This window comes from Neltuma alba, unplaced genomic scaffold (genome assembly GCF_004799145.2).
Source record: "Neltuma alba isolate B1F8T4 unplaced genomic scaffold, ASM479914v2 tig00012348_pilon, whole genome shotgun sequence".
NCBI lineage: Eukaryota > Viridiplantae > Streptophyta > Magnoliopsida > Fabales > Fabaceae > Neltuma > Neltuma alba.
Window position 1 is genome coordinate 207,208 of NW_021636857.1, and position 21,025 is coordinate 228,232.

The window sequence follows — 21,025 nt, forward strand, 5'->3', positions numbered from 1 at the left end:
TGGGATTTAATTTTTGCATCGAATCATGTTTAACGAATAAGCAGTTAAAATTAATTAAATATTATAAATAGGATAGAAATATTTTTTTTTAAATTTGTCCTTATTTATTAAGAGAGTGAATAAAAGAGGCAATAACTAAAAATATGATGAAAGAAAATATATGAGAATAATATTAATGTGAGAGAGGGAGTACTAAATTCAGTAAACTAAGAACAAAATAAGAAAAAAAGTAATAAATGCTTAGACAAATTAAAAAATAAAACTTATATTTTAGATCACATTCCTCTCTAAAAGTGAAGCTTATATATAGAATCACGGGAGTATTTCTCTGGTTTTATTTATAGGACAGAAAAAAAGATATTTTTTTAGTCCTATTCATAAGATACAGACAAAATTTTTTTATATGAATGTACAATTTTACCTTTTATTTATTATTTATTTATATGAGGTATAAATGAAATTTAAGGTTTTTATTGATATATGTAAAACATATTGAAAGTGACTTATAAATAAAACCAAACAAATATTACAAACTAGTTGTTTTTATATTTAGGATCCGAAGTAATATTTATTAAAAGGTTAAGATGTAAATCTACTCATAAAATATTCTGTAAGAACATTAGCCACCATAATTTTTTTTTGGAGTGTGACAATATATATAAAGTTTTTTAAAATAAAATGCTATGATCGCAAATCAACCAACGTTGACTGTGGAAAAACTATACTATATGATTTATTTATTAGACTTTGCACAAAACACAATATTAATATCATTAATATGGAGGTTTTCAGTACTGTTGTTAGTAAGATGCTTCTGTTAACACCCGTGATTGCTAGCCCTCAAATTATTGCTCCGTGGGACCCGAACGCAGCATATAATGACAAATTTATGTGCCAGCAGCATCTCAACAAAAAATATACGATTAAAACCAAAAGACATCTTTCTCCTGTATGAGTGTATGAGGGCGTGTGCATATATATATATATATATATATATATATGTATGTATATGTATATATATTACCCTTTGGGTTTTATTTAGAAACCTCAAATTTGGAGAGGGATGTAATCTATTTTATAAGTTTGAATTTAAAATTTGTCTAAATATTTAATATATTTTTTTAATTTTTTTCTTAATTATGTTGGAAATTGTGTGGATGTGTCAAAAGGAAAAGTTCCACATTATTCAAGAGAGTGAAAGCACAAGTCCATAAATACAAACTTGTATTTTTGGACTAGTGAATGGGCCTAAAGGAGAAAGAAGATCTCATGCGCACAAGCATGAGCCATCGGAGGCAAACACAATGGGAATTCGGCGATTTCCCCCCGCATGCTAGTTAAAGGCGTTTTACAAAATCTGAAATTAACTTTAATAATTTTGGAGCTTAACTGAAAACATGATTTATTGCCTTTTGAATTTTTGAAATCATCATAAACGTAAAGGCTTTAATGCTATCTGAACGAATTATCGTTTAATTACAGAAACAATTTTATTTACACTGATTTTAACGTGCTTTAATCGCCTCAGAAATCGTTGCATTAAATACCTTCATTGCTGCAACTTCTGAAACGGCGATATTAATCACATTTAAACGTGATCAATCTGTGTTCAATGGTGTAGTGGGTTGAGGCCTATATAAGGTGCTTCGAGGCAGAGGCTTAGGCATCCCTGCACTTGAGCTTTCGTGCACCTCTCTCCTCTTCTGAAATTTTCTTTGTCTGGTTGAGTTTATATTTTCCTTCTGCTGTTCTGTTCACCCTATTCTTGCAGGAGGAGTTTGTTTAATCTTGGAGAGTGCCGCTTCCTCACTTGCCAGTGGTCGCGGAATAGCCCTTAAGGATAGTGTTCATAGGACGTGACTCAGACTGACTATCTAGTATAATAAAAAGCATTCCCAGTTTCTAACACGTGAGATAGATGACTAATTTATAATATTTCAAAATTTTGGTTAATTTAGTTAGTTACTACCTCCAATTTTAATTATAAGATCTTATTTGAGTCTAATTATAGGACCGGAGGTAGTATTTGTTAAAAATGTGTGTTTTTTTAATACTTCTTTTAATAATTTGTATTGAAATTATTTTTTAATTATTTATATTTTGATCAACATAGATCAGTGAACCAATTTTTATATTTAGAAATTAAAGGAGAGGGACCAACTATCAAGACGAGGAGTCGATCATTTTTGAAATGAGAAGCACATGAAGAAAACTTACCGGCCGTGAGTAAACCTACTTGGTCCCCGACCTGCTATCTACTTAGGCCCATTTGTGTCTTTCTCATGTTTATTAATTTTATTCTGCATTTTTAGTGTTTTTAATTTTTTTGATATATATATATAAAGCTTTAAAATGCAGAGTACTAAAATAGAATGAATCTAAACTATGTCCTACTAAACAAGAAAATACATCATGAAGAAGAGTTAGAATTTCCTACTATGTAACTAATAAAGCTTGATATCGATTAGTAGTTATTATCTCCGATTCTTAATATAAAAACTAGTTGACTAATTTAAATATATTAATAAAAATAGTTAAATTAGTTATTTCTAATAAATAAGTGTTGTTTTTCCTAAAATATCGTTGCTAATTAAGTTTATTTGCTAGAACTATCATTATTGCAAAGACTACTTAAAAAAAAAGAGATAAATATGATAGACCAAGTAAATTAAGGTCTTATATTTATGGTTAAAATAAAAGTTAAATGAGCTCTTATATTAAGAGATTTTTAATGTTTTTACTATACACAATTGATTAGTTAGATTTTTAGTCAGAGTTGGTTACGAAGTTGGATAAGATTTTTAGTTAGAGTTGGTTATGAAGCTTGAAAAAGCTCTCGCTTTTTGTCGTTCATAGAATCACAAATAATGGAGACAAAAGCACAACATGTATAATACCCCACACACGCTCACGCAGAGTTTGAATCTGGTCACGTGAAGATTCTTTCCTCTATTAAGGTCTCATCAAAATTATAGGAAATTACACAACTTATAAGTAACAAATAATACTATTCGCATCCGGTAAAAAAAAAAAAATAATACTATTCGCATAAAAAAAAAACTTATGTAAAACACAGACATTTAGTATGACTATATAACACATAACATAATTTTATATAACAGTATGAATTTTTAATTCTAGTTTGTGCATGTATCTAATCTGAGATGGAGTATGGGTAAACGTCCAAAATTTCGAACCCCCCTCAATTACTACTACAAAAATGTCTAATAAATTTATATTAGGAAAATTAAAGATAAAAATCACTTGAAATAATGATAAAATAACTTCAGTGCGTGTGTGTTCGTTCAACACCCATACTCATTTTCAAAGTGAGAGTTCGAGGTGTTCAAATCTGGAGGGATCTTGAAAGATTTACCTAATAAAGTTTGGGAGCAAAAAATCAATGCAATGGACGATTTACCTAATAAAGTTGCGGACAAAATGCAAAAGGATTTGGGTCCCAGGAGCTTGTCGTCCCAAAAAGTTGCTCATCCTAGAGCCCAGTCCAGCCATCCCATGACGAAAGTCGCACTTTCTGGTCCACAAGACATAAATCTTGCTAAATAAATTAATTAAAAAATTTAGTCAGTTTAACTGTCTTGATTATGGCACTTAAAAGTAAATATAGTGTTTTCAAAACATATCTAGCTGAATTATCTCCGTGCGATGCATAGGCATATTTAATCATGGGATTAAGACGTCCGAACCCTCTGAAAAACAAAAGTGTAGTGATGCGAAACAAAAGGAAATAATTTGAATATAAAAAGCTCTGGTTCCCATTCTTATAATATGGGACTTGGTTGATTAATTTGAAGGTATCAAAAAAATTAAATAAATTATTTTAACATATTTATTTTTATAGTTTTTTTAAAATTAATTTCCTCAACTTATAAAGTGACATACAATCTGACAACATATATAAATATTTCAGAAAAACTATGTAACATATACTATGATTAAATAATTTATTTATTTTTTTTGACCTTTCTAAATTAATTAACTGAATTTTATATTAAAAACTAAAGATAATATAACTTTATTCGTAATTCATACTTGTAAGGCCTCAGATGTTAGCTTTGCATTGTTTTGGCCTTCGCCGCTCAGAAAAATCAAGAAATTATATAATACTTCCTCCGATTTAAAATAGAAACATCAAATTTTTGAAGGATTTGATTTTTTTTATAAGTATCATTTTGAATTTGTCTGATCCTTTAGCATATTTTTTTATTTATTTTTATCCTAATTAACTACATGTCTTTCTCATCTCTCTTTCATCTCATCTTTTTTTTTCCCCACTCATTTTCTGTCCTACTTACCCGCTCTATGTATAAGAGTCTTTTTAGGAAAATAAGTTGCATTATTTTATATATTACTTCTAGTTCTTAATCTAAGAGTTAGTTTGATATTCAATTTAATTCTACACATAAAACCCCAATCAATTTTGTCTTCTATATTTATCTATTTTTTCCATTGTAGTTATTATAGTAGTTACATATGTTAAACATTTCATGAAATTGTAATTCTAGCTGATACATATAATTAGTAAGGATATTTTAAGAAAGACAATATTTATTTATTACAAATAACCAACTCAATTACTTTTTTAAATATACTCAAATTAATCAACTGACTCTTATATTAAAAGTGGTGTCTATATTTTTGACTTTTCTCTTGCATACAATCTCAAAATTGTCAACACTTGTTTTAAGAAGCGAGAGGAGCATTTAATCACGTACAAGAGTGGTGCCTCAAAATCACATATTAATTTCTTTTTTGTTAAGAATCCAGACAGAAGATTGTATACTAATTACAAAGTGATTTCTAGAGATGGAGTGACTGCCCAACATAGAGTACTTATCCTTGATGTACGTTTTAAGAATTTAAGACAAAAGTATCATTAAATAGTAAAACCCAGGATTAAGTGGTGGCAGTTAAAGGATAAGAAGCACGAGTTATTCAAAAGGACCATTTTGGAGGAAGGGATCTGAGAGTTGCAGGGAAATGCAAACATGATGTAGGAAGAGATTGCTACAAGGGTTTGTATGGTAGCTAAAGCAATTTTGGGAGAATCCAAAAGTCGTGGTTAGAGAGATAAGGAGACTTGGTAATGGGATAAGAGTTTGCTAAAAAAAGTCAGATAGAAAAGATATTGTTTTAAGGCCATACATTTGTGTAATAGTACAGAAAACTGGGAAAAGTATCGTTTGGCTAAAAAAGAGATGAAGAGAGCAGTAAGCGAAGCACATACTAAAGCTTATGATGGTTTTATCAGGAGTTAGGAACAAAGGAGGAGAAAGAAATATTTACAAGATTGAGAAGCAAAAGGAGAGGAAAAAGAGAGATCTAGACCAAGTGAAGTGTATAAAGAAGGAAGATGGTAAAGTGCTAGTTACTGATGGTGATATTAAGGACAGATAGGAGGCTTACTTTTACAAGTTGTTTAATGAGGGAAGCGAATATGCAACTCAGGACTTAAAAGATTTGCTAATTAGCAAAGATGACCGGAATTTGACCTTTTACCGTAAGATCTGTATTGGAGAGGTTAAGGCAGCCCTAAAAAAAATGGACAATAGTAAAGTCATTGCGCCTGATGGTATTTCTATTGAAGTTTGGAAATGTTTGGACGAAGAGGGTGAATTGTGGCTAACCAAGCTTTTTAATGAAATTTTACACTCCAAGAATATATCGGATAATTAGAGGAGAAGCATTTTAGTTCCTATTTATAAGAATAAAGGAGACATTCAAAATTGTGTAAGTTACAGAGGGATAAGACTTATGAGTCATACAATGAAGTTGTGGGAAAAAGTGATTGAACATAGGTTGAGGTTAGAGATTTCTATTTCAGAGAACCAATTTAGATTTATGTCGGGGAGATCCATAACTGAAGCAATTTATTTACTAAGGGGGTTAATGGAAAGATATAAGAGTAAAAGAAAGGATTTACATATAGTTTTTATTGACTTGGAAAAAGCTTATGATTGTATGTCAAGAGAAGTACTTTGGAAGGCTTTGGAAAAGAATGCCTGGAGGTGAGACAAATGACTTTCCCATTAAGATTGGCCTACATCAGGAATCTTCTTTAAGCCCTTATTTGTTTAATATTGTTCTGGATGTTCTAATCGACCTTATACAAGAAAGAGTCCCTAAGTTCATGCTCTTCACGGATGATATAGTCTTTATGGCAGAGTCAAAAGAAGAGATTAACTCTATATTGGAGTTATGAAGAAAGACTTTGGAGTCGAAAGGTTTTTGCTTGACTAGGAACAAAATAGAATATATGCATTACAATTTTGGAGGGGGGCAAAGCAATGGTGATTTGGAGGTGAAAATGGGAGATCAAATCATTCCTCAAGTATCAAAGTTTAAATACCTTGGATCCATTATACATGAGGATAGTGAAATTGATGGAGATGTTTCTCATAGAATACAAGCTGGCTGGTTAAAGTGGAAGAAGGCTACCGGAGTTATTTGCGATAAGAAGGTACCTGAGAAGTTTAAGAGAAAATTTTATCAAACTACTATAAGACCAGTTATGTTGTACAGTAGTGAATTTTTGGCGATCAAGGGAAAACAAGAGCACAAAGTTAAGGTAGTAGAAATGAGGATGTTGAGATGGATGTGTGGTTATACAAGAAAAGATAAGATTCGAAATGAAAATATCAAAGCAAGAGTTAGTGTAGTGCCTATCCAAGAGAAAATGGTTGAACGTCGCTTAAGATGGTTTGGACATATATAGAGAAGGCCATTGGAAGCCCCGAAAAACAAGAGCACAAAGTTAGGGTAGCAGAAATAAGGAAGACCGAGAAGAATGCTCAATGGGGTTATTGAGCGAGACCTCCTAGTCAAAAACATATCTAATGACTAGGTTATTGACAAAGTATGATGGCATCGTATGATTCACATAGCCAATCCCACCTAGTGGGATGAGACTTGTTGTTGTTGTTAAAACTCTTATATTAAAAACTAGTGGTAATATTTATTATTTTAAACCAATTTTAACTAATTTTTTAAATTGTATGAATTAGTTATTTTATACTTATATTTTAAATGGAAAGGAACAGCTGCGTGCCTTTTTAATGCGTCTGTCGAGTAAATTTGGGGCTGTGACTCCTTTTTTTGTTTTTTGTTTTTGAAAAAATGTTTGTTTTTAGTCTTATGATCTAATAACATAAAAGTTCTTTTATAAATAAAAAGTCATGCGTAAACCTCACCTATAATTTCATCTTGTTACCACTGTACATATTAAAAACATGAACTATATACATTATTCCAAACATGTTTGTTTAGAATCTTATATTTATAAAGAAAAAAAAAACAAATTTTAGTTTGACACCTCTTCATGTATTTGATTCGGTGATACTTTTGAAAGGGCATATTACGTGCAAATGTACAATTTATTTGCTAGATTTGGACACTTTGATGATGATGATAGTAAAATTGGTGGAGGCACGTCAAATGCATTACAGCTACCCACATTATGGCTCCAATTGACTATCACGTGAAGGTTCTTTGTTCTATTAATCGGTGGATGTTCTATAATCCTTTAGTCCCAATCAATCACATTTTATTTTTCAAAGAGCATGATGCCGATTGATGTAACAGTCGTTTCATATATATATATATATATATATATATAATACTCCTCCGGTCCTTAATATAGAGGACCCAATTTTTGAGTTGACTTTGGTCCTAAATATAAAACCCATTTATCATATTTATCAATTTTCTCTAAATTACCCTTATAGATACTTCCTCAACCATAATCAAGTAGAAGAGGGAGATGAGGTATTAAGAAAGATGATTATAGTGTTTTAGGAAAAATGTGTCACTTTTCTTATAATTAACTAACTTACCTAACTTCCTTAATCTAATCAAATTAGTTAAATGGACCTTATATTAAGGACCGGAGGAGTAACATTATATGAGAGCATGAACTAGATACTTTTTAAGTTGAAAAAATTACTTAAGATTCTTTTTAAAAAAATATGATTATTAAAATATCTTAATAATAAGTGAGTAACGTGTATTTTATTATTATTTTTTATTCTGAAATTTGTCATTAACTTATAATAAAATTTTTTGATAATTACTATTTTTTTTGGGATTACATAGCAATTTTCACTATAGTTTTTTCAAATAATTTCACATTTTATGTTAATAATATAGTTCATATTGTTGTGTGTAAGAAAATAGTAAATAATGCATATATGCAAAACAGTTTTTTATTGCTTTTTTTTTTTTTTATCATGCATATAAATCTGAATAATACCCTCTTATGTATGTTCGTATTCTTGCGTCATATAGTGATCTCCACTTTTAAAGTTGAGGGGTTAAAATTAAATTAGTTTCTCAAAATTAAATGCTTTATTTCAAAGAATGTGATTTTTTTCAGGCCAAAAAAACAAAGAATATGATTTTTTTTATTAAAAAAATGGAACAAACAAGCTCCGAAAAAGCTAAACCTAATAAAGTTGTCTTTTAAAAAAATTTTATAAAGGATTTGGATCGAAACTTTGGTAAGTAAGCAAAAGGCCCAAAAGTTGATCAGTGTAGCCTAGCCCACTAATTTTCTCTGGTCCAAATAGGCATACATAAATCTTCCCAAGTAAAAGAGCACACGGATATTTTAAAACTTCGTCAAAAATGGCGTTAGTGCTCTCAAGTAGGATTGCTGGAAATGTACCTCCTTCGAAAGAGGAGGATGATCTCTTACAGAGAAGCTCTAAGAAGATTAAGAATGCAGCTAAGGAAGTAGGTGACAATGCTAATATGAGGGAGTGGCCAAAGGTGGGAGAAAAAGATGTCCCTATGCAGAGGAAGGGACCTTCGTTTGCGGAGATGCTGAAAGGAGTGCACAAGCAGAATGATTGCTTAGATGATGTCAGTGATAAGGAGGATGATAGTTCGGATGATCCCATGTCTGATTCGGAGAAGGGTAGGGAGGAACCACTAGTTAGGATTAGAGAGGATCCTAAAAGAAATTTTCCAACCTTCCATTTCTCTAGCAAAGTAAAGAAAAGACTATATCGAGCTTGGAAGAAGGCAGTTATCGTGAAGCTTTTGGACTGTTACATTGGTTTTAAAGCTTTGGAATTGAGATTGCAGGCTCTCTGGGCAAAGAAAGGAGTCACTAACCTGATCAATATTGGTTATGGCTTTTTTGTGGTTAAACTTTCAAATAAGGAAGATTATTTCAATGCCCTTACGGGTGGTCCTTGGATGATTTTTGATCATTACCTAACAGTGAGACCTTGGGAGCCCAGGTTTATTCCTAGTAGAGCAAAGATTGATAAAGTTGCTGTCTGGGTAAGACTTCCTAGAGTCTCCTTGGAATATTATGATCAAGAAGCTCTCATAATCATTGGGAATAGGATTGGAGAGACACTAAAAGTGGATGTGAATACTTCTTGTCAGTTGAGAGGTCATTATGCAAGGATTTGTGTGCTGGTGGATTTAAGCAAGCAATTAATGTCTGGGTTCTCATTAGATAGAGAAGATTATTACTTGGAGTATGAAGGGCTACACTCTTTATGCACTAGCTGCGGGGTCTATGGTAACCATTGTGAAAGATGTCCGACTAAAATTTGAGAAGCTGAGATGAACCAAGTTAATGGTAATAGCATGCCTAGAGAGGGACAGAAACAAGAGATGACGATGGAGGGGGATAGTGTGGAGAAGGAGGTTTGGAAGGTTGTCCAGAAACCAAGAAGACAACGGCGAGGTAAGGAGAAACAGGGGGAGTTGCTCCAGCAACAAGGAACCGGGACTCGTTTTGACGCTTTGGCTGATGTGGAAGATAGTATTAATTTAACAAAAATTTTTGAGGAGAACGTTTTGCCTGCGGATATGGAAGAACAAGAGGTTTCTTTTGCGAGGCCGACCACTATCAATGTACGACGTCTGAAAAGTAAAAAACCCGCGTAGCAGAAGAGGCAAGGCAAGGATAACGGTGTGGCAGAGATTGTGGTCCCAGCAGGAACTAACGAGATGGTCATACAGAAGGATTATATGGGGAAAAGAGAGAAGAGAACCCGAGAGATGTTTCATAACCACGTGAGAAATGACGAGATTTTAATGCTTACACTAGAGGAGTCAAAGGACGGGAGTAAATCACAAGAGAGGAATCGGGAGGAAGGGGCCCCAAGGTTCTCAGAGGAAATTGATGAGGACGAGCAAATGGAATTCCTTTCTCATCCAGCTGGCCTGCCACATGACCCAGGGAATGGGGGGGTTGTGGAGGAAAACAATAGTGTTGGAAATCTTGGGCTGCCAATGCAAAGCCCAATGGAGGTTATGGGTCAATCGAGTGAACAGGGTGATAGAGTAGTGGTGCCTGAAACTCAGTCTCCCGTCGTGTGCTAATTGGGCCTTGAGTTTTTCCCCCTTTTTTCCTCTTTGTCTTTATGGATTATCTCTCTTTCTAGAATACAAGAGGGGCCTGCGGAAAAGGCCTCCTTAAAAATCTGAAGGCTGCGTTTGGTGGGCTCAAGCCCAGTATTTTGATTCTGGCAGAAACAAGGTGTGATAACCTTTCCCGCCTGCAATGCCTCTCAACGTTGGGTTTCGATAAATCTATTATGGTTCCAAGCGTTGGTCGGTCTGGAGGGATTGTTGCAGCTTGGAGAAGTGAGCGCGTGCTAGTGGATGTTCTCTACCAAGACCGACAGTTCATCCATATGCGATGTGCCTTCCCTGGGTACCCTCTGTTTCTTTGCACAGCAGTATATGCGGTACCACATAGCAACTTACGCACCGAACTTTGGAATAAGCTGGAAACACTTTCAGCCACGGTTGTTGAACCTTGGTTAACTTGCGGTGATTTTAATGATATCTCCTCAGCTCTAGAAAGAATTGGGGGTTCTCGGTCGAATGAGAATCGCATCAAATGGTTCAATGAAAGAATTCAGAGGTGTCGTCTATCGGATTTGGGATTCACAGGACCAAAATTTACGTGGCGGGGTCCTAAAATCACAGGCTATGCAAGACTTTTTGAAAGACTAGACAGGGCCTTCGGTAACACCTTGTTTATGAACTGCTTTCCTGGATGGCAAATTAAGGTACGTCCGTGAATCTCTTTCTCAGACCATAACCCGTTAGCTATTATGGTGTTTGAAGAAGATTCACGAAGTAAAGGAGAAAAGCCTTTCCGTTTTGAGGCAATGTGGATGGAACATGAAAATTTTTCAGACCTCTTAAACTCTGCTTGGGTGGGGAATGAGAATTTAAATCATGCACTGACTGATTTCAAAGAATCTCTATTAGTATGGAATAAGGATGTTTTTGGTATGGTTGAAAAGCAGAAAAGAGTAATTCTGTCAAGATTGAAAGGAATTCAGAGCTCAAGCGCTTATCCTTATTCTAGTTTTCTATGTAACCTTGAATTGGATTTACAAAAGCAATTGGAGGAAATCCTGAATCGAGAGGAGATGAAATGGTTTCAAAAAGCCAGAACTCGATGGATCACTAAAGGTGATAGGAACATTCGGTACTATCACCTTAAGACATGTGTGAGAAGAAAGAGGAACAGAGTTGCTGCTTTGAAGAATGATGATAACGTGTGGATTGAAGACGAATCCGAGCTAAGAAATATGGTTCTTCACTATTTCAAAAATCTTTATTCTGATGATACGGTGGGTGGAAATAATCTCTGTACTGTTACAAATTTTCCCATATTTGATGAGATGACAAGAAATAATCTCAATGATGCCCCTTCGGATGAGGAGGTTAAGGAGGCTATTTTTTCTATGGGACCTTTCAAAGCCCCTGGTATTGACGATTTTTCCCCTATTTTCTACCAGAAGAATTGGAAGGTAATTGGGAATGCTGTTTGCAGTTTTGTGCGAGATATTTTTCTGGGGAAATCTGGAATTGGAGAAGCAAACAAAACTCTGATCTCCCTGATTCCAAAGAGGGATAACCCAGAGCGTGTGTTCCACTTTCGGCCAATTGCTTTATGTACTGTACATTATAAATGTATCACCAAGATCATCATGAGACGTCTAAAAGAAGTTATGAATGATATTATATCTCCCTTCCAAGCTAGTTTCATTAAAGGAAGGCACATTCAAGATAACATAATCATTGCTCAAGAGATCATCCACATTATGAACAAATCTAGAGGGAGGAAAGGTCTCTTGGCCATGCAAATAGATCTTGAGAAAGCCTATGACAGGATTAAATGGTCTTTTCTGAGGCAAGTCTTAATTGATGCTGGGTTTGAGGAGGATTTTATCAACTTAGTTATGACCTATGTCACGACAGTGAAATATAATGTTCTCTGGAATGGTGAATTGTCGGATGACTTTCTACCGCAACGAGGGCTCAGACAGGGAGATCCAATTTCACCACTTTTGTTTGTTTTATGCATTGATAGATTATCTCATTTAATATGTGATGCGGTTAATGAGCAGAAGTGGAAGCCAATTCGGGTTACCAGAAATGGACCTTGTGTTTCTCATCTAATGTTTGCAGATGACCTATTATTTTTTGGATCTGCTTCGGAGGAGCAAGCTCTTTGTATGATGAGTTGCCTTGATACGTTCTGTGAAGCATCTGGAGAGCTGGTAAGCAAAAGTAAGTCGTCGATCTTCTTCTCTCCTAGAGTTGAAGCCAGGACAAAAGCAAGAATCAAGGAGATTACACAAATGTGGATTAGTAGTGATATTGGTAAATACCTTGGTTTCCCACTCTCTAGAGGAAGGAAACCTACGGAATCTTTCCAGTACATTGTTGACAGAATTAGTTCAAAGTTATCGACTTGGAAGGCAGAGAGTTTATCAATGGCAAGTAGAATTACACTCGCCAAATCTATCTTGAGTACTGTTCCCCTTTACCCTATGCAAGTGGCAAAAATCCCAACAAAAATTTGTTCTGAGATAGAAAGATTGCAAAGAGATTTTATTTGGGGACATGACCGAGAGAAGAGGGGTTTTCACCCTATAGGGTGGAATCAAATCACACTACCCAAATCCCATGGTGGTTTGGGGTTTAAAAAACTTACGTCCATCAACAAGGCTTGTGGTGCTAAACTGGCCTGGAAGTTGCTAATCGGAGAATCTGGGCTTTGGGCAGATGTTTTAAGTCATCGTTACCTCTTATCTAATGAGGAGAATCTCTTTCAATACCAGCAAGGGGATTCTAATTTGTGGCGTTTCATTTGTAATTGCAGCGATCTTGCAGAAAAAGGAATTCAATGGCAGGTAAGAGATGGGAAATCAGTGAAATTCTTCACTGATTGCTGGCTTTTTCCTGACAAGCCTATTCGCACTATGTGTAAAAGGCCTATTTCTAGTGAAGAAGAAGGTAGTGCTGTTGCCGACTGGACACTCTTTCATTGCTGGGATCTGCAAAAATTAAGTGCCATAGTAAATGAGGAAGTAATTCAAAGACCGATCAGTATTCTTCCCCCTATGGAGGAAATGGGTAGTGATTTCATTTATTGGAAGGCCTCTTCAAATGGGATCTTCTCTATTAAAAGTGCTTATTTCATGCTGGAGCAAAATCCGGAAGAATTTTTTCACCCAACCTATAAGTTGATCTGGAGATGGCGGGGAGCGGAGCGAATAAGAGTTTTTCTATGGAAAGCCTTCAACAACAAACTCCCAACAAATAGTTGGAGAAGCTGCTGGGCCTTAACTTCACCAAAATGTTCTTTGTGCCTCACTGAAAATGAGGACACCTTGCATATCTTAAGAGACTGTACTTATGCAAGGCAAATTTGGTTGGCGTTAATTGATCACAGGTATGCTGATTCTTTTTTCTCGCTAACTCTGAGAGACTGGTTTTCATATAATCTGAAACAACAGGGAGCGAACACGCCTTTTGGAAACTGGGACCTCATATGGGGAGTGACAGTTTGGAAATTATGGAACTGGCGTAACAAGGCAGAGTTTGAAAATGGTGTTGAGAGGCCTAGAAATCCCGTTATGATCCTTACCCAAAGTTGGAGAAATTACATTTTTAAAGCTGAATGGGATGGGATAGATAAAAATTCGCAATTTATTAATGCTGGTTGGAATCCTCCTCCTAATGGGTGGGTTAAGCTAAATGTTGATGGAGCTGTGGAACTTAAATCCACTAAGGCAGGGTGTGGTGGTGTTTTAAGAAATGCTGAAGGCAATTGGATTGCAGGATTTTCTTATAAAATTGGAAGGTGCAGTGCTTATGAAGCAGAAGAGTGGGCTTTATTCAGGGGGTTGAGAATGGCTTGGGAATATGGTTTCAGGAAGGTTATGATTGAATCTGATGCAAAAGACTTGGTGGGAAAAATAATGCAAGAAGACTCCATCTAGAACTGTAGTTTGATGTTTATTCAGATCAGGAATTTGCTTCGGTTGTCTTGGGAAGCAAAGCTGACTCATGTGCCAAGAGCTTGCAATAGAGTGGCAGATATTTTAGCTAAGCAAGGAATTGAAATGACGTCCTTCTTTGAGTTCTGTCCAGTGAACCTCAAGGATACTGTGGAGAAAGAGAGCTTGGGATGTATTCCCCATTTGATTTAGTTTATTGTATTTGGGCTTGACCCTCTTTTGTATAAAAACAAAAAAACAAAAAGAGCACACGTGCTACCATCAAGAATTGGTCCAAGTAGTAAGCGGTTTGGTACCGCTTAAGCGAGGTCTCGAGTTCAAGCCTCAACGTATACAAAAATCCCAATTGGGAGACTCAACTACCACAGCCAGGTGCGTGACGTGGGTCGGATCCAGATGTAGTCGAAGCAAAGCTCCGGTGAACTGGGAACTGGGTGGGCAACCAAAAAAAAAAGGTGCCAGTATTTACTATCAGGCAATGTCACAAATAAGATGGCCTCCGATAAAAAAAATACATTTGCTTAATAAAATATTACTTCTGATCCTAATTATAAGATGTCATTTACACACTACAAACAAGGTCTTATAATTATAACCAGAGGTAGTATAACAAAGAAAAAAAAGAAGAACATACATGTTGTGCAACATGATTAGCAAGGAGAGTTGAGTTTGATAACAGTTTACATATAATTTCCTCTAATTACATGTACACTAAAAATAATATTAAGCCATCTTTTTTTAATTCAAGACTTAATTTTTGATTCTCATTTTATTTCTTATGTACACTTTTATTTTTGATTTTTTTTGGAAAGTAATTAACAGCAGTAAAATTGCACCCTAAAAAGATTAAGGTTAAAATTACACGTCTACCCTCTACTTATAATGTATTAGATTAATTTTTCCGTAAAACCGAAACTACCCCTGTGCCTGTACTGTTTAGTTAACAAAACTAAACATTCTGCCTTCGGCGTACGGGTACGACGAAGCGAACCATGTCAGCGACATCTCCCCCGTACAGGGCAATCTTCGCCTTTCTCCTTGCGACAGCCGTTATTTTTCTGGTATCATCGGACTCCGGTGAACTTCTCAAGTTCAGGGAAGCTCCGGCATTTCGAAACGGCTGGGAATGTTTCGAAACGTCATGGTCGACTTCCGACAAACGAGTTCACAACCCTTCCATCATCCATATAGCCATGACTCTCGATACCGCTTACCTCCGCGGCTCCGTGGCCGCCGTCTTCTCCGTTCTTCGACACGCGTCTTGCCCAGAGAATGTGGTTTTCCACTTTATCAGCGCGTCGCACATCCAGTCCGAGCTCTACAGTATAATCTCCGCCACCTTTCCGTATCTGGACTTCTACTTATACCGCTTTGACTCCAGCGTCGTCAGGGGAAAGATCTCGAATTCCGTTCGCCGAGCGCTCGACCAGCCTCTCAATTACGCAAGGATGTACCTGGCCGATCTCTTGCCGGCCGGCGTCCGCCGCATTATCTACTTCGATTCCGATCTGATCCTGGTGGACGACGTGGCGAAGCTCTGGAATATCAATTTGGGAGCGCACGTTTTGGGCGCGCCCGAGTATTGTCATGCCAATTTCACCAACTACTTCACGCCCAAGTTCTGGTCAACCCCAGTCTATGCGGCGGCGTTTCGTGCCCGGAAACCCTGCTATTTCAACACGGGGGTGATGGTAATAGATCTGTGGAAATGGAGGGAGGGTAGGTATACGAAGAGGCTAGAGACGTGGATGAGGATTCAGAAAAGTCACCGAATCTACGACCTCGGTTCTCTGCCGCCGTTCTTGCTGGTGTTCGCCGGAAACGTTGAGAGGGTGGATCATAGGTGGAATCAGCATGGGCTGGGCGGTGACAATCTCAAAGGTTTATGCAGAGATCTTCATCCGGGACCTGTGAGCCTGCTTCACTGGAGTGGGAAGGGGAAGCCATGGCTGAGACTCGACGCGAAAAGGCCATGCCCTTTGGATAGCTTGTGGATCCCATATGACCTGTTTCACCACTCTTCGTTGTTCTCTGATGGCTAGAGGTTCATCGTCGGCTATAGAAAACAGGGAGGGCAAAGAGAAGAAACCTGACAGAACTGGCAAGGTTATATTGACTTACAACCACGTCAAATGGGAGAATGTGATGATTTTGGAAGATGCGATGATTGTTTTTGGTTGCATGGGGTGTATAGTGATGGATGACAAGAGGAGAACGCGGTGTTCTGGTAAAGATATTATATTTTTCTCAAGGTCTAGGTGAAGCAGAAGTGCTGAAATTTAGCAAGTATATGTGTTCTTGTTCAGGAATTTAAAGTTCTTCTTCAATGTGAGATCCTAGAGGATTTTAAATGGGGTAGAGAAATTGAGCTTAGGTGAAGCACATGCGGGTGATGTTTGATTAATTTAGAATATTTTTTAAGTCCTGGAAGGTGATGCAATTTTTAGGATTTTGTTAGCTCAGATCTTTATTTATGATTTTTTTTGGGATCTGATGTATCAATAAGATATATATTTTTTCATTGCAAATCAACTTCGGAATTTTCTTTTGGGGCCAAACAATCAATGACGGAAGGTGAATATTAGTTTTGCTGTGGCTGTTAGAAGTGTGAACTTCTATATAGTCTTGTCGGAGGAATGATATTTCATATTTCTACATTTCTATGCCATATATAAATCATTATCATTATTATAACCAAGCTGTTTGTGTTAAAAAACATCTTTTTCTTGTACTGAATCTACTATGTTATGGTTCAGTTTGATTTGGTTTGTCAAGGTCGAACTAAAACTATATTCACTGATTCTCAATATTTAAAAAGAGCACTGAGTCCTGATAAATTATTAGATTGAAATGGAAATTAAAGCTTGACAAGTTGGTTCCAAACCAAACCTAACCCATTGTTGTTGATACTAAGAATTCCATGAATGTTTATCGGTTTTTCTGGTAAAAAAAAAGAATGTTTATGGTTTTGACAGGATGATTTTATTCAGGGGAAGGAGTTGAGAAAGGAATGCTTTTGAGTACGTTTAGAAAGATAAATTTCCCCGAACTCCTCTTTGATGGTACAAGATATTTTGTGTGGAGCTGTCGGAAAAAGTTATTTGATGTTTTTCAAGCGGTTATATAGGGTACCATAGTTCATCTATCTTATCTAGATTAATGTGATTCAAAATGGGGTCATGTTACTTACTACCCAGTGTGCCTATATTTACCCCTTTTGTTCAAGGAACTGAAACACAATTGAGTTCTGCAAAGTTCTCTTCCACATACGGATTTTTTCCTCTCCCTTCCAAGTAAGTCACTGGAGTCATTACTTCCCTTCTTGTTTGAAGATTCTTTATCTCTCCCCTCCTCCCTCCCACAATAATTCTTGTTTGAAGATTCTTTTTCTACTTCACAAATTAAAAACATCAGTTAACGTGATGAAAACTATTTTTCTTGTCAGTTTCTTAATTTTAAATGCTTAGGTTTTTGTCTGTTTAGATTGTTCGAGTCTTATAATCTATAAAAGTATTTTATGGATTCCTTCTTCTTCTTTTTGGTTTTTTTAAGGGAACCCGTTTGGCCGTTTGTTGATATGACATGATATAGGCACACTTCTATTGAAGATAAAAAAACCAAGTTAATTATGAAACGAAAGTGTAAACATGTGAGACAGGACTCACTTCTAACGTACTAACATATTTCTACATATTTGATTGATCTTCCGGCTACCTACCTTTTGTGAGTTGCTTGGTTACTGAGTGATGATGAATGGATTTTTGTTAGTGCGTCCTGGAAGGAAAGTCTTGAATAAGGCAACTGAATATAATTCAAAATAGCTGTGCCACCATTGCCTTGACCTACTAGTTGTTTCTATGTTTAGAAGTAACCTTGTTGTACAGACAACATCCGTTCTTGTTCGCATCATCTGACCCGTGTGAACCCGAATCCTTATTTCAAACTGTCTGCAGAATTCACCGAAGAAAGCTGATGCCAGGGAATTTGAAGGGCGACTTTGAATAGTCTCCATTTGCCCATTTGAAAAGAGAATATCTCAAGAGATTATGATTATGCTAATTCGATTTTCAGTCTATCTTTTTGAAGATCGAGGCGTTCTGATGGGCATGCCACCCTAGCACATCTGATGCTAGCTGAGTGAAGGCTTTCTATCTGATGCTGGTAGTCTCTCTAGTCAGCCTGAGTGCAACATGATAAGTTGTTCATTTTGTTAGTATTTACTACGTTTTCTTTCCTCTGGAGTGTCTGACTTGGCCCACTGCTAACAGGGAAGAAAGAAAAACTGGATATGTCGTCTTCTGCAACAGAAAGACAGAGAGAGGATTTTTGTTGGGTGACAAATAGTCCATATTCACTTTTTAAACAGTGACTTTCCACCGGCATGTTGATATTCTGCTAAATAACTGTTGTGACATGTATGAAAAGATGATTAATCTCAATGTTAAGAGATTAGCCTATTAAATGGGGGAGCCAATTGTTGTGGTTCTATCTCAAGAGTTATCCAATGTCAAATTAAAACCTTCTTCAAACTGGAAATAATGATTCAGGGTGAGGTGCAGGAGTTGAGTAAAGAATTGGGAAGAGAAAATTGAACAGGTCCAACAACGATGAGGCGTCTCCAATCTGCAATGTGCTTGACGGATGATAGGTTTCAGGATATTAATATAATTAATAATACATAAGATAATATAATTAATAAATAATTAATATGTATATATATTTATAAAATATAAGATTAAATATGTTTATAAAAAATATGTTTATAAAAAAAATAACAAGATACATATTCTATAGGCTCTCACACTCTCTTTTTTTTCTCCAAAAGCAAAAAAATTTTGATTTTTGGTGATTTTATTTCCCAAACCATGATTTTGGGGTGTCACCCAAACACAGCCTTAACTATTGGACTGTGAGTTGCCCACTGGAGTTTAAGAGCCAAACTGCTTATAACGGATCATGATTCAGTACTCGATGCCCAAGCCAAGCCAGGCATTTTATTATATTTGAGCTATTTGTTTCCTTTGAATCTCAACCGTCCGTGTCAAACATTGGGGGATCCAAAGGGGCCAACAGGCATTTAACCTCTGATTTTATGAAACATATATTATTTGCTTTGTTAAAAGACGATAATATAAACTTTAGCCTCCTAGTTTCCCTTATTTTAAAAAGCCAAAATTTTATATATATATATATATATATCGCTTATTTTTTAAGGAGCCCGATAACAGTAAAAGGAAAAAAAAAAAAAAGGAACAAAGTGAAGCCTAAAATAAAAATAGCAAAGGGTCCAAAACCAACAAAGACCTAGAAACTAGTTGATCTCCGCCCATCAGCTTTTAACTTCCTTTTGAGTTGTATCTATTTTTCCCTGATTTTTTATTCCACAAATATCTTAATGTCAATTCTGAAAGTAATTAATTTATAGAAAGCATTAAGTTTAAAACTAAATCTTCTTTTATTTTATAATGTCAAAAATGTGATAAAGTAATTTTTTTTTTCATTTTTCCCCTATAGTTGTGAACTATTTAGATCAAATTTTAATAGTTTGAATTATTTATCTTTTTTTTTAATCTAAAGTTATAATAATATTTGTTTTTATAAAATGTCAAGCCTGCACTTTTAAAATTTTGATCCAATAGTTGTGAAGGGAAAAGGAGGATAGTGAAGAGAAAGAGGATGAGAAGGGTGGTGGAGATGATCCAAGTTGGAAAAGTTGAAGGATGGAGACCGAAGGTTTCCTTCACAAAGGCTTTCACGTGGATTCTCTAAGCCCAATGGGCTGAGTAGTCGCTCTTGGCCCACCATAGAGTCCAATTCTGTGGATTTAGGCCGACATTTCGTGGATCTTACTGATGTGTCAGTCCCAGCTGGAAATTTGTTCTGCACGGGAAGAATGTAGGTATTTTCAATATGTTTAAGGAAACCTACAATATTGAGTTTAGTAGAAGAGACTAATTAAAATGTATAGAATCAAGTTTTGAATCCCTGCTAAGACAACGCCTCAAACATGATTGTCTCTAACAGGAAGATACCTGTGCTTAGCAACAAAAAAAAGAGGCTTAGAAGTGTAAAAAAATTAAATATTGGATAGATGGCTTAAGATGACATCTCCTACCATCCATTCACCCCAGCCTTTGTTTGTTTCAATGAGAACGTGATAGGAGAGGAAAAAAAATTATGAGTTTGATTTTAAAAAATCAGACAAAGAAGACTATAAAATTTTAATAGAAGAAAAACACAAGAGAAGAAGTAGGAAATAGATTAGAAACTTTTAATCTTGTTCTTTAAAGCAGAACTTATTAAAATTTTCTCCTTCCTTCTCTACTCTCAAAATGAACATACCATTGAAAAAACTTGGGAAACAATAAAAGAGCAGTTGAATACCTGAAAACCAATCAATTTTCAAGGCAAAACGTAAGAAATATTATGAGGTCAGCTATTTGAAGCATCATTTATTGTAGGGTTAATAGAATTTTTAGTTTTTTAAGTTTGTTTTCGTTTTAATTTTAGTCTCTCAAATTTCAAACTATAGGTTTTGATTATTTAAATTTCTTTTTGTCTAAAATATTAGTTCTTATAATTTAGTAAAAACTTGGAATATTTTGTCTCATAAAGACCAAAACATATGGTTTGAAACTTAAGGGACTAAAAACAAAATGAGAGAAAAATTGAGGGACTAAAGATTATATAAACCCTTTATTATACTCCTCCGGTCC

The 21,025-nt window shown here is 35.5% G+C and overlaps 1 protein-coding gene across 2 annotated transcripts; it reads left to right on the forward strand.

Annotated features, from left to right (window-relative positions):
* The first annotated feature begins 15,219 nt into the window (after positions 1–15,219).
* LOC114726217 (probable galacturonosyltransferase-like 3) lies at positions 15,220–18,961 on the forward strand. Of its 2 annotated transcripts, XM_028912794.1 has the most exons (3): positions 15,220–16,536; positions 18,263–18,470; positions 18,578–18,961. In XM_028912794.1, the coding sequence occupies exon 1, from the start codon at positions 15,302–15,304 to the stop codon at positions 16,349–16,351; it is 1,050 nt and encodes a 349-aa protein (XP_028768627.1). In that variant the 5' UTR covers positions 15,220–15,301; the 3' UTR covers positions 16,352–16,536; positions 18,263–18,470; positions 18,578–18,961. The 2 variants fall into 2 exon arrangements, with proteins under 2 accessions (XP_028768627.1, XP_028768626.1); XM_028912793.1 differs by having other exon boundaries at positions 18,263–18,961.
* Positions 18,962–21,025: the final 2,064 nt, after the last annotated feature.

What these genes read in the sequence shown, in the direction of transcription:
- LOC114726217 (XM_028912793.1), top strand. Translation starts at nt 15,302, where the DNA reads ATGTCAGCGACATCTCCCCCGTACAGGGCAATCTTCGCCTTTCTCCTT.